Here is a 13,684-nt window from a genome sequence, read left to right as displayed (position 1 = left end):
GACTAATCCAAGTCCTTGAGAGCTTAATTAGACGTGAGCAGAGAAGATCTCTGAAAGAATAAACATGCGAGGGTTCGGGTGAAAGTGAAGGTTGGGATCGGACTCTAGTCTCGGCCTGTGTCCAGGTTGCCCGGCTTTCATTGAGGGTTAATTTTAGGTTAATAATTTGTTCATCCATTGTTCGCAGACTAATGGTCTATAAAGGTAAAAGGGTGCCCGATTCCATTAGATAAAAATCGTTACCCTGTATGATATCCATTATTTAAAACTATGCCCCCTTGCTTGCTCTAGCTACCTAGCTTTTTTCTGTTGTTGCACAGTGGATACAACTCCACCTTATTGTCCTCTTGAACTGCTGTTTATATATACACGAATTCTTCTTTTTTTTTCTTTATATATAAGAATCGTGTACAGTAAATTTAATTTGTTCATATATATATATATATATATATATATATATTGATGGCATCTGGACTTCTTCTTCTTCTTCTTCTTGTTTTTTGTAAACACAATAAGGGGTTTCTTGAACAATTTTATCCTACATTCGATATTTTCTAATATAATTGAATTTGCATAAGTTAGTAAAACTAATGGTTTAAATAATCATTGACACTGCATTGATGCTGAATTATCCTTTCACAGGAACCTTCTAAGCCAGAAAAACATTGATTATAGTATTATTCAGGTGCAATAAAAACTATCAGTAAGGTTTACAAGCAAGTTCATGGCTATTTGAATATCAATTTGTTCGGGAATTGGGAGCATTTATGGGGATCTTCTCCCTCCTAAAATGTGTCGGCGGTGCACGTGTAGCATGGTCAGGTAAAAGAACAGGTTTCCTAGCTAGGCTGCTGCTGCGCTGCTGCTGCTGCAGCAGCTATATACTATCTAGATCTTAGAAACTCATCCAAGTAAAAGATACTAGTAACAAGCAGCGCCAGCCAGGCTCTAATCTTAAATATTATCACCGTATAATTTTCCTCACTGGTTACATAAGCCTACGTTCCTCCTATAACCTATCTGAGTTCTGTTTATTAATGCATTCCTTTTTACGGTTTTTTATCTTCTTGTTTTCACCTTTGTAGGAACTAGGGCCTATGTCTGATCACCCCAGAGTCCGTTTTGGCATTATCACATGTGGTCGCGAGTAGTTACCACTCCCTTACGCCACTTGGTGGGACTTCTTAACCCCGTCAGTCAGCTTTACGAGGATTTTCATGTCATTGTCCTCAAGGAGAGTGGAAAAAACATAAGAAATTAGAAACAATTTCTGGACGGGATATCAGTGGCATAATAATAATAATAATAATAATAATAATAATAATAATAATAAATCTATCGAGGGCTATGTTAAAATTATCCTAAAACAAGAGCCAGATGGAAACGGAAGAGATATTAATTAGTGGCATGGTAATAAATAGAATGGCGAGGAAGGACCGGGCACCATTTCCTTCTCTCCCACGCTAATGCATGGTTCTGCTGCGGGTACTTACGAGGACCCATCAAAGAAGAAGCAAGCAAGGTCAGTATCCCTCATTATTTTAATTCAGCCACTGGAATCCTTTTTCCTACCTGTGCTAGGTTTCTGTTATTCGATTTAACACAACTTAACAGACTCCCAATCATAGACCTCATTATTTCCCATTGATTGGAGCTAGCATGAGCACTCACACTTCTCTTCCTTATCCATATAGTACAATATTATCAATTAATTAATCATGTCTGGATCATGATTAAAACTTAAAAGTAGAAACAGGGGACCAATGCTATTGATTCAGGCTAGCTAGGGATCTATCTAGCTAGGAGCATGTACATGCCGCTTTAATTTGCTTCCGGCATGCAATAATACTTCAACACAGTTCTTAATTAATTTGTTGTTCTCCGGATCGGTCCTTAACTGCTTTCGCCTAATTTCAGTGCTTTGCTTTCATAAGTGGGAAAAGTTACATCTTAGAATTTGAATTTTATTACCATTAACACTTAATATTTTTTTTTATAAAAAATCTGATAATTTATAATATTACCATTATAATCTATTCAATGACTAAAGAGTACCCACACTCCTTTTCTCTTCTTCCTCTTGATTTTCAGTCATGGGCATGCTTGTTTAATTGATCTGTTTCTTCAAAGGTTTTTGTTGAAGTTAATGATTCAATGGCTTCTTTTGATGTTGGATCATCAAAGGAGGGTCTTGCTTCTTCTAGTGTTTTAGGATCTGAAGAAGACATGTTGGGCTTTGAAAATTTGCAAGGAAGAAGAACCCTAACTGCCATTCCACCCATATTCTTTCCCTAAACTCCAAGCCCGCAATCCTTTCCCTTCCCCTTAATCCCGCACAACCACCATCTCCAGACATTAAGCCACAATCCAGCCGAACTCTATAGCTACCGTTGATTTTCTTGTTAACTCTTGCAGCCTTCCCTTGAACCGGCCTTTTGATCAGTTTCCCATAATCTAGCTAATTATTTAGAGGTAATCATTTTCAAGATTTGATACTTGCAAATTTCTTATTTATCTGTAAATTTGCAATTTCTGCTGATCGATGAAATCCTTTATGCAGTCCATATATTATATATAGGTTGCAATATATTTGAATATTCTAGACATTTACTTAGCAGAACATTGAAGGGTTTCTGAGCTGTGGTTATGGGTTAAACAATTAAGAGATTACCTTGACAATGTGCCTTTATGGGTAAGATCACTTAAAAAAGTATGGTTGCGGCTTTTGCAGGAACACATCTTCTGTTTCCTGGGAGGCAATTGCTTCAAGGCAGGTTCTTTCATTGTATCAAGGCCTGGAGACGAAGAACTTGCAGTCTTTCATTTCACATGTTGTGTATTTCTTCGGATATATTTGGAGAAAAAGTGGGAACAAAATCATAATTAGAACAAAAGCAAATTACTACCAAAACCATGGTGTGAAGAGCACAAGGTTAAGCAACCAACAGTGTTAATTAGCAAATGGAAGGATAAAAAAGACTGGCAAATATCTAATCGCCACTCATTGGGGTCCCAGCCTTAACGTTTGAATTTAGCTATGGTCTTAAAAGAAGATTGATATGTTATTTGATTGATTTTTCAATTAAGTTTATATAAGGGTAATTTGGTTATTTTATTAATTTTGAATTTTTTTATTAATTAAGAATGTGAAGTATAATTTCTTAAATTATAACCAAGTAATTTGAAATACATAAAAAAATCTAATATAAGGGTAATTTGGTTATTTTATTAATTTTGAATTTTTTTATTAATTAAGAATGTGAAGTATAATTTCTTAAATTATAACCAAGTAATTTGAATTACATAAAAAAATCTAATATTTTTAGTTTGGTATACAAAGGAAAATAAATATTTCGTTCAAATGATTTTTTTCTCAAATTAATAGATCATAATAGTGAGTTCTTTATACTTGAAATTAAGAAATTTAGATATTTAATTTTTTTTATATAAAACCGATTCATGGTCGTAATATATCCGTGACAAAAAGAAAGAGAGATCTGAATTTGTAACCTTATAAAATTGAAGTATAAAATTATATTTTAAATTCTTTTTTTTTTGGCCTCCGTATGTTCAAGTGATTTGGGAGGTTGTAATATTGAGAACTCATTATTTGCTTCAATATTATTATGCCATGTGAATGATATATATGTAGACGTACGGATGAAGTGAGAATTCTTGATGGAGGTGACTCCTTCCTGCAGACACATGCATTGTGGGCCTTTCGTGTAGCGAGGCAATGGCTATAGCTAGTGCATCCATGGACTGCAATGGCTTGCTTATCGTCTTGCGGCAATAAGGCTATCTTTCTTGCCTTCCCGGTTTTGATAGGTATGGTACGCATGTCTCAGGAGTCAGGACTCCTCTGGAGCAATTACATAGAGCAAGTGGCCTCCCTCGAACTCTAAACTCAATACTGTGTGTGGGAACGAAGAGAATCGTATGGACTGAGAATCAAAGGAAAAAGCTTCACTTTCTTTTGTTGTTTGGATGGGAGAGGTGGAAATATATATAAAAAAATATTGAGAGATTGATTTCTGGTGGGCTCATGGAAAAGATGTCCATCCTCTTTCATTTTCTTTCTTTCTCCCAAATTAAACAGTGGAAATAATGGATTTTCCTCTATCATAGATTCCTTGCTCCCACTCTCCTCTCTCCGAAACACTTTGTAGATGCCAAGTCTGTAACTCTTTGCTGCATTTAATGCAATCTACTGCCCCCTCTAGCTCTTTCATATTCTGTGAGCGACGGCCTTTTCAGGCAGGTACACATTGGACCACAGAGTTAACGTAAGTTCAGCCCCTCAACTTAATCATCAACCATTAATGAAAATTTGGTGGTTAATGATACCTTGCTGCATGAACTTTCCAGTTTCCTGGCTCTACACACGTTCACTCACCCATCATTAAAATTGTTCGATTGAAATAGTAATCAATAGTGAGAACCGGTTCATCCCATCCAAAAGAAAATTGCCATGCTACAACAGCACAGTCTCCATGCCTGCAACCTAGCTCAGCCTAGTGCTACGAAACAACAATCTAACCTACTGCCATAGAAGTCAATGTCTACACTGGTGGTACATGCTGGACTTGGTGGATTTGAGACATTGAAAGAACTTATCAGATATTGAAGTACTAACTGACTCTACCTTTCAGTATCATCTGATAATTACTAAACAGTTAGCAAGATAGCAATTTAATTTATTTTTTATGCTATTATGAAAAATGTGTGTCGTAGAAAAGAAAAGGTCATTAACCAGTATTGTTTAAAAAAGTCTGAAGTATGCAACATGAAAAAGAAAAGGTTATTCAAGATGTTAAAATGGATTGCCTTGGGACCGGGTATTCCAGGCTACAGTGATAAATAAGAGCTCATATCTATCTTTATCTTCTGGGGTCAACTAAATACCAATTAGTGAAGGCTTAGAGAGAGAGCGCGTACCTATCTCTTAGGTCAACTAAACAACAATTAGTGAAGGCTTATGAAGAGGCATGATATTTTATCACATTTTAATATTTATATTATAAAAAATCATTTAAAATCCAACATATAATTTTAGAATTTGGTAATATCTAAATTTATTAAGTTTGGTATATTTGTCAGAATCATATTTTTTTATATTTGACTAGCTATTATGTCCAAGTTTTTTGGATCTTACATATTTATCAAACTTACGTTATTTTGGACATGATTAACTATGAAGTTCAAGTTCTTTGGGCATGACTAACATAATTAAAAAAAGAGTCGATAACATTGGAAATTAGCAACAGAATATTTCAAATGCAAATTTAACAACAGATTAGTAATGGATTATACACACACACACACTAATTTTTTAATATTAGCAATGGATTTGGCAACAAAAAATCGGTTGCTAAAAAATAAATTAATATATTAAAAATCAGCAATGAATTATCCATTGCTAATATAGTGGCACACGGTTTACAGTCACCGTGCTGATAAAAAATTACTATGCTAATAAAGAGAAGAACAAAATTTAACCTTTATATAGTAATAATAATAATAACGTGTCAATAATTAATTGGTACATGTATATAAACAAAAAAAAACCCACACAGGAGGAGACAATTACACCAACTTAAAATCAAACAACTTTCATTCTCCAAATAAAAAACCCTAACCCCATTGATTTGTCCCTTTCTTCCTTTTCCAAAAACCTACCCTATATTTTATCAGTTTCTCTTAAATTATTCTTCATGAACATGTAATTCCAAAACATTCTTTTTCAATAATTTCACTTTTGCTTTCTTTAACTTCTTCTATGTTGTGCTCCTAAAAATCCACTTGCAAAGAACAATGTTGTACTCCCAAGAATCCATTTACAAGGAATATGGTATAATAGATTAAGACATATATAATTAGAAACCCATATTTGAGAGATTTTATTTGTAATTTAAAGATAATGTATTTTATTTTATTAACTAATTTTATTGATGAGAATAATAACTTTGTTAATTTTTTTGCAAATGATTTATTAAATATGACTATCATCACATGTTAATATTTTTAATTATGAATGTAATGTATTTCACTTTAAATTTATTATCTAGGTGAGGTATGAAAAAAAAAATATACAAAGAGAGAGGGGTTGAGTTTTATGTTAAACAGAACATGAAGAATGTTGCAGAAAGTAAAGGAAATTAGGAATTCAATTGTATAGTTACTTGCAATGAAGATAAATGTAGGGTTACAGACATTGTTAAAATCGTTGGCTACCAACCCATTATGGTAAAGTAGGGATTGATAATAAATATTTGTATTTCTTCGAACACAAAAAGGTTCAAATGATAAAGAAATTTAAAGAAACTTCTGCATTTATGATTGCTTTATTTTAGTAATCCTTTGAGTGATTTTCGTCTTTTTTAGTGTTAAATTTCTAGATCTGTATTTGGTACTTCCAATAAAGTTAACATATTTTTAACTGGTTTTTAATGAAATTTTCAATTTGTTTTTCAGTATATAGAATAACCTATTATATGACACCTAAAATGACCAGATTTTTATTTATCTATTTAAATGTAGGCTTCAAAACTTCATTTCAAGGAAAGAAAAGGATTATATAACATATTTCTTAACACTATTATTCTTACTCATTTTTTTTTCAATTTTAGATTATTGAACCCATCATCACATCACATTACTCATTTGTATCTGGAGTTGCCAAGTTTTTAGGCTGTGCATATTACTGCTTCAGGTTTGTCAATACAACTTAAAACTTTTTATTAATTTTAGAATTACAAAAGATCTAGATATATCTAATGATAATAATAATAACCCTTTTCTATTTTTACTTCTACTTAAAGTCAATTACATTCTCTTATTGATTTTTTATTATTTTTTTCAATTACATTTGCTTATGTTATATTCTATATGTAACAACATTATTATTAAATTTAGTCATTTCAATTACAAATATATATTTTTTAATTCTGAAATATTTGTTTCATTGATTTGTAATATGTATACAACAACTATAATCACAATCTTATTAGAAAAAATTAATTAATATATAAAAAAAGAAAAAAAATGATCCCAACTGTACTAACTGTATAATACCACAAATCCACACCATAATCACAACTTTCCTTAGTTGTTTGATGTCTTCTTGCATTTATGTGTGAGGCTAGCCTCCGCTAGGGAGTCTTCGAAGCTAGTGCTTACTCCTTTTGATTGAAATGAGCACTGACTTCCTACCCAGAGTCATTTCCTGATCCTAGGGCATATAAACATTATGTCTTGTAAGAAAATTGACAGTTGACCTAAAATAACTTGATTGAACTAGCCGTTAACTTATCCATCATCAAATCATAGTTAACTTTGATAGTAATCTTCCATGTATTAACAAATTACAGCCGTTATATATATAAAATAACCTTTGTATTAGTTCTCTGTAGTTCATGAGCTGGTAGGATTAATGTGTATTGCGTAGGAATAATTTGAATGGCATTGAAAGATTCATTACAACAATTTGACATGTTTTATTATTTCTTCATACAATAATGTTAGTCAATAAAATCTAGTATATTTCACTGCCAGTATATAGTCACAGTATATTGCTAATAACTCTCATTATTTTACACTATAAATGGAACCTTATTTTCTAGAAGCAAGCAATCACATACACAACTTCTTGGATAAGCCTCTTGTATAAAATCTATATGGAAGTGGTGTATGAGATGAGAAGTTAACAACTAGGTATGTATGAAACTCCAAAATCATACACACATATAAATTAATAGTTAACCTCTGTAGGATGATGTGTTTTCGATGTTGTATCAGAATGCCAAGCAGCCTGAAACATTCATAAATACAAGTTTTAAAAAGTTGTTGTAAGTATTTTTTTAATGTAGTTTAATATTATTTAAAATTTAAATAAATTTATTATTATATTTAATTGTATTGTAGGAGAATTACAAAAAAGAGATGATTTCAAGATATGGAGCTGATCGGGAAAATCATTCTTTATTTGATAGAGTAGCTTGGTGTGTGGCTATAAGGGGAGTTACAAAGGGTATAATATATGGTGCACCTAATAAGTCAAAATCCATGGTTAGTACGAGTGCTTTATCATAATCCTATACGATGAGTCAATACCTCCTAGCTCATCAATTCAGGTATTGAAAGAGCAAATAAAAGAAAGAGATTGTCATATTTTATCATTACAAGAGGAGATGACCTCAATCAAAAAATTTCTTAGTAACATAGGATACCAAGCTTGGGCATTAAATGTGGATCAAGGTATGTCAGCACCTATGGCTTCATCTATGCCGTCATATGTAGCTTCATAGATGATGACACCTATGTATCTCCTGTTTAATTCGATATATCAACTAGACCTCGACCATCATATACCGATCCCACTTTATGATGGTCAGCATTATTTTGGTTTGTTTCCACCACCACCCCGATTACCACCTTTATAATAGAATATATTTATTAAATTATGACTTATCTATTTTGATGTAAGTTTGACGAGATTATGAAATTTATTTTTATTTACGTTATTATTTTTTATAAAATAAATTCTAGTATTAATTTATGTTCTTTATATATTTATTTATAAATTTTTAAATATCCATAAATAATTAAAAAAATTCAATAAATGAGAAAAAATAATTTAAAAAATTCTGAAAAATCAGCAATGGATTAGAAACAAAGTTTCCATTGCTGATTTGCAACAGATCAGTAACGTAATATTTGTTGTTGATCAGCAATGGAATATCCGCTGCTGATTTATATAATCAACAACCAAATTTCAACAATGGATGATTTGTTACTAAACAATTAGCATTTGTTATTTGCATCTAAAATTATTTGTTGCTAATTTCGTTGTTGAGTTTTATCAGCAACAGATTTTAATATTATCTACAATGGACTAGTTAGTTGCTAATAAGCTTTCTTTTTTTGTAGTGTAACTATCAAATTCGAGTTCTTTAGGCTTGACATATTTACTAGACCTATGTTTTCTTTGAGATTGACTATCTATCAAGTTCAAGTTTTTTGAATCTGATATATTTGTTAGACTCATGTTACCAAATACGTTAGACCCACCTTACTTTGGATTTGGTGACTGCTAAATCAAAGTTCTTTTAGACATGTTTGTCATACCCATATTTTCTTAGACATGACTGACTGCTAAGTTTAAGTTCTTTAGATCTGACATGTTTGTCAAACCCACATTATCTTAGACTTGATTGACTGCCAGTTATAAATAATTTAGGTCTAATATGTTTGCCAGACTCATTTTATTTAAGAATATCTTTTATAAATAAAAATATTAACAAAAAAATTAATTCATCAAATGCATATCAATATAGGTATAACCTTTAAATTGCTAACAGCAAGGCCATGTAAAAAAAAAAACATTTTTCTCAACATTAACGATGGGTTTGGTGTTTGAATTTATTAGATTTTCATGATTTGGTATCTTGTTTTTACTTTTTATCAACGAGAGCTTGTTTGATAATGTACTTGTAGTTGTTTTTCAAATAACTTTTCGTGTCAAAATACATGTCAATGATTTTTTTATTTTTTAAAAATTATTTTTGATATTAGCATATTAAAATAATTTGAAAACACTAAAAACATATTAATTTTAAATAAAAAAAAATAAAAAAATTTAAAATTTTTTTAAAAGCACTTTTAAAATGCAAAAACAAATTATAAGTACACAATCAAGTATCTTTTATATATTTTTTTTTTAATGTTGTTGGTATTTTCATTAATCATGACTGGATCAAAACCACCACATGCCTAAGAACTTGAGACTTTCATGTCATAGGTTTTGGAAGGGGTGAAGTGAGGAAGAACATGAACTTTTAAGGTTTGGACAATAATATGATCATGGGTTTCACATGATTATGGAATTAGTTATCAATTTGAGTACATGGTATCTATAAAAATATTTGATTGTGCTTTTATGAATAAATTAAAAACTTTATTGATAAAAACTAAAAACTAAAACATCTAATTATGAAAATTGAATAAGTTAAGACACCAAATGTTTTGTTATCTCTTTCATGTAGTTCAAAAGGGTTTAATGATTTCTAACTTGTCTATTTTTGTGTTGTACTTTATAATATAGTTTGTTTTTGTGTTTGGAATTGCTTCTAGAAGTACTTAAAAAAAAATTAAAAAAACTATTTAAAGTAAAAATATGCACAATGCAAAACCCGTAAATGATACAATCCAGTCATTTTTTCTTATCATTTTGATAAAGATCTTTTGTACCAGCTTTACATTAAAGTTTTGTTGGCTTATGGGTGCTAGCCCATTTTAATACTTCAACAAAGTGCACTCTGGTCCAAGTTATTGGTAGCCTATAAATGTTGCCTGAACTCACCTTCGAAAGAGATGCTACAGTTTTTTTTTTCTTATAAATATAACCTTACCCCAACTCCTTTCATTATTTTCCTCAGGTGTATCATATAAATGTGGGGGTTTTATATATTGCTTAGAAGAATTAGTTTTGATAGTTGTAAACATGACTAAAATATATTTAATGTTGGTTTATTTTTGTGATGTATCATAATAAAAACATAAAATTTATGTTTTTGTAGTGGTTTACCGTTAATTAAAACAATAATTTTAATTTTAATGTAAATTAAAAAATTTATTTTAATACATTTTTAAATAAAAAATATTTTTAAAAAATACTCTGGATTACAATATCAAAACTCAAGTGATTAGATGTCAAAAGTGAATTATATGATGCAGTGAACCAATATATATATTATGTTAATCTACTATATTATTATGTCATACATGATCATGTCATATGCTTAGATTGAAAGCAATCTAACATTAAGAACCAATCTTCAAGTCTCAGAATTCAGAAAAATAAACAATCCAATAACTTTACTTGAAAGCCAACACCTGCTTATAAACCGCCCTCCCGTCCCTTTGTATCCATCTATCCAATTAACAGCTAAAATGGCTCTCTCCTCACTTTCTTTGATGTTTCTTCTTGAATTTTCTTTCATGTCATTCTTCGCCCATTCTGGTTTAGCTCGTGATTTCTCAATTGTGGGCTATACCCCTGAAGACTTGACGTCCGGGGATAAGATCATCGATCTCTTTGAGTCATGGATATCAAAACATGGGAAGATTTATGAGAGCATAGAAGAAAAATGGCTCAGGTTTGAGATTTTCAAAGATAACTTGTTCCACATTGATGAGACCAATAAGAAGGTCGTTAACTACTGGCTTGGATTGAATGAGTTTTCCGATTTGAGCCATGAAGAGTTCAAAAACAAGTATCTTGGCTTGAAGGTTGACATGTCTGAAAGAAGAGAATTTTCTCAGGAGTTCAATTACAAGGATGTCATGAGCATCCCAAAGTCAGTGGATTGGAGAAAGAAAGGAGCTGTTACTGATGTCAAGAACCAGGGGTCATGCGGTAAGTGTCTATCTCAGTCTCAGATTCTTGCATACAAAAGTAGCCATGGTTAAATAAATTGAGAAATGTCACATGGTCAATGCTTATTTGTGCAGGTAGCTGCTGGGCCTTTTCAACAGTAGCAGCAGTAGAAGGTATAAATCAGATTGTTACAGGAAATTTGACATCCCTGTCCGAGCAAGAGTTGGTCGATTGTGACACCACTAACAACTATGGGTGCAATGGAGGACTTATGGATTATGCATTTTCTTACATAATCTCCAATGGTGGACTCCACAAGGAGGTAGATTACCCATATATCATGGAAGAGGGCACCTGTGAGATGAGAAAGGTATTTAGCTAACAAGAGAAAATTATTAATTCCTTCATGGTTCACTATCAAATTATTAATCCAGGCCAAACAGTCTTCGTTTTAGTTTGATTTTCCGGAGATGATGAATAGCAATAAGCATTACCATTTGATTTATGTCTTTGGTCTTGCAGGAAGAATCAGAGGTAGTGACCATTAGTGGATACCATGATGTGCCACAAAACAGTGAAGAAAGCCTGTTGAAGGCACTTGCCAACCAGCCCCTCAGTGTGGCCATTGAGGCTTCTGGCAGAGACTTCCAGTTTTACAGCGGGGTAGGTCAACATTTACTACACACACACACACACACTGGCCATGTATCTTTCATTCTGAATGGTAGGCTAACTCCATTGATTTATGTTGCAGGGTGTTTTTGATGGTCATTGTGGAACTCAGCTAGATCATGGAGTGGCAGCCGTTGGGTATGGATCAACCAATGGCTTGGATTACATTATCGTTAAGAACTCTTGGGGATCTAAATGGGGAGAAAAGGGTTACATAAGGATGAAGAGAAACACTGGCAAGCCTGCAGGGCTTTGTGGTATCAACAAAATGGCATCTTATCCCACTAAAAAGAAGTAACATGCTAAATGGTCTCTGCTCTTGTCTTCCTCTTTCAATTCCCATTTCTGGAATCTGGATCTCATCGGATGATGTCTTGTAGTAAATTGATATTCTAAATGTTTTTTTTTTTTTTTTTTTTTTTTTCTGCCAAAATGAAAGCACAACTACAGCAATCCAGTTTCCCGACATCATATGCTCTGATCATGTGACAGCAATGTAGTTTTAGAAAATAAGAAAATAGGGATAACATTAATCATAACTGGCCAAAGGACATTTATATAGTTTACTACACAACCGGTATGGACACATGTAGAACTGGAGAGAAGTCTCTGACACATCAGATCATACTTTTTACGAGTGGGTTGAGGTTTGAGCATTATGAATCTTACAGTTGAAATTTGCATGATTTTCTTTCGGGATGTATTTTTTCTTGACATTTTTTTTTTAGATTAACGTGGGTGTCCGGGCCAGCTTGCGCGCACCACGACTAATCCCACGGGCCCTGAAGTTAACGACCATGTAAGCCTCCAGTGACCATCATATGAGCAACCAAGGACTTGAACCTGAGACCATAGAGGAAGCAAACCCCCTTGATCCCAAGTCTTTACCACTTGACCACCACCTAGATGGTTGATATTCTAAATGTTTAATCACTCAAGTTGTTGTTGTCTTTTTCACATTTTATATTGGCTGGCTATCCATTGAAGTTTGAAGAAATTTACAAGAAAGAAACTCCCTTTCATCTCTATCTGGCTCTGCCAAATTCCCACTCTGACAGGCACAGCCTTGTTCTTGTAATCTTAGAGAAAAAGAAAATTTGATTAATGGCAGCATGGACGATCGATCACATGCATCAAATATCAGCAACTTACAGGCTTACAGATGAAGAGGAAAGGTCCATGATCTATAGATGATGAAATATGCACAGCTATAGCTAGCAGTGCTGCTCTTAATTAATCATCACCGCCGCTCCGGCTACCACAGCAACCGCCATCATAGCAACTAACAGTGACCTGTAACGGAACAAAATACTGAATCAATTGAAGGGTGCAAAAACCTGAATTTAAGTGTATATTAGTATATAATCAATCATACGGGATGCGTATAAAAATGCCTCTAACTTATTAAGATGCTCCCGTATACCTTCCTTACCATTCAGATTTTACCATTAATGCTCAAGTCATTCTTAATCTCAATCCTTAATCCCAAGCAATTAATAATAGGGATGTTGAAAATTATCATGGAAGAAAAACTCTTAATTTTTAAGCTAATAAATGTAATATGAGCCCCTTAAGCTTCAAAATAACAAAATTATTATTTATAATTTATAATTATAATAAACATCTATAATTTTT

The 13,684-nt window shown here is 32.4% G+C and overlaps 1 protein-coding gene across 2 annotated transcripts; it reads left to right on the top strand.

Annotated features, from left to right (window-relative positions):
• Window positions 1–10,915: 10,915 nt before the first annotated feature.
• On the top strand, window positions 10,916–13,008 carry LOC105132813 (xylem cysteine proteinase 2-like). Of its 2 annotated transcripts, XR_843648.1 has the most exons (5): window positions 10,916–11,416; window positions 11,512–11,747; window positions 11,900–12,040; window positions 12,132–12,445; window positions 12,972–13,008. XR_843648.1 is itself a non-coding variant. In XM_011036516.1 (4 exons), exons 1-4 carry the CDS (start codon window positions 10,951–10,953, stop codon window positions 12,345–12,347), a joined length of 1,059 nt encoding a protein of 352 aa, XP_011034818.1. In that variant the 5' UTR covers window positions 10,916–10,950; the 3' UTR covers window positions 12,348–12,451. The 2 variants fall into 2 exon arrangements, 1 of the variants encoding a protein (XP_011034818.1); XM_011036516.1 differs by lacking the exon at window positions 12,972–13,008 and having other exon boundaries at window positions 12,132–12,451.
• Window positions 13,009–13,684: the final 676 nt, after the last annotated feature.

Source organism: Populus euphratica, unplaced genomic scaffold (assembly GCF_000495115.2).
Source record: "Populus euphratica unplaced genomic scaffold, PopEup_1.0 scaffold68.1, whole genome shotgun sequence".
Classification (NCBI taxonomy): domain Eukaryota; kingdom Viridiplantae; phylum Streptophyta; class Magnoliopsida; order Malpighiales; family Salicaceae; genus Populus; species Populus euphratica.
Note: the sequence above shows the minus strand (reverse complement) of the source record. Positions and strands in the feature narration are given on the sequence as shown.

Coding starts and splice junctions, on each gene's coding strand:
- LOC105132813 (XM_011036516.1), top strand. CDS start 10,951: ATGGCTCTCTCCTCACTTTCTTTGATGTTTCTTCTTGAATTTTCTTTC. Junction 11,748..11,899: donor GCACCTGTGAGATGAGAAAG/GTATTTAGCTAA, acceptor TTGGTCTTGCAG/GAAGAATCAGAGGTAGTGAC. Junction 12,041..12,131: donor ACTTCCAGTTTTACAGCGGG/GTAGGTCAACAT, acceptor TTTATGTTGCAG/GGTGTTTTTGATGGTCATTG.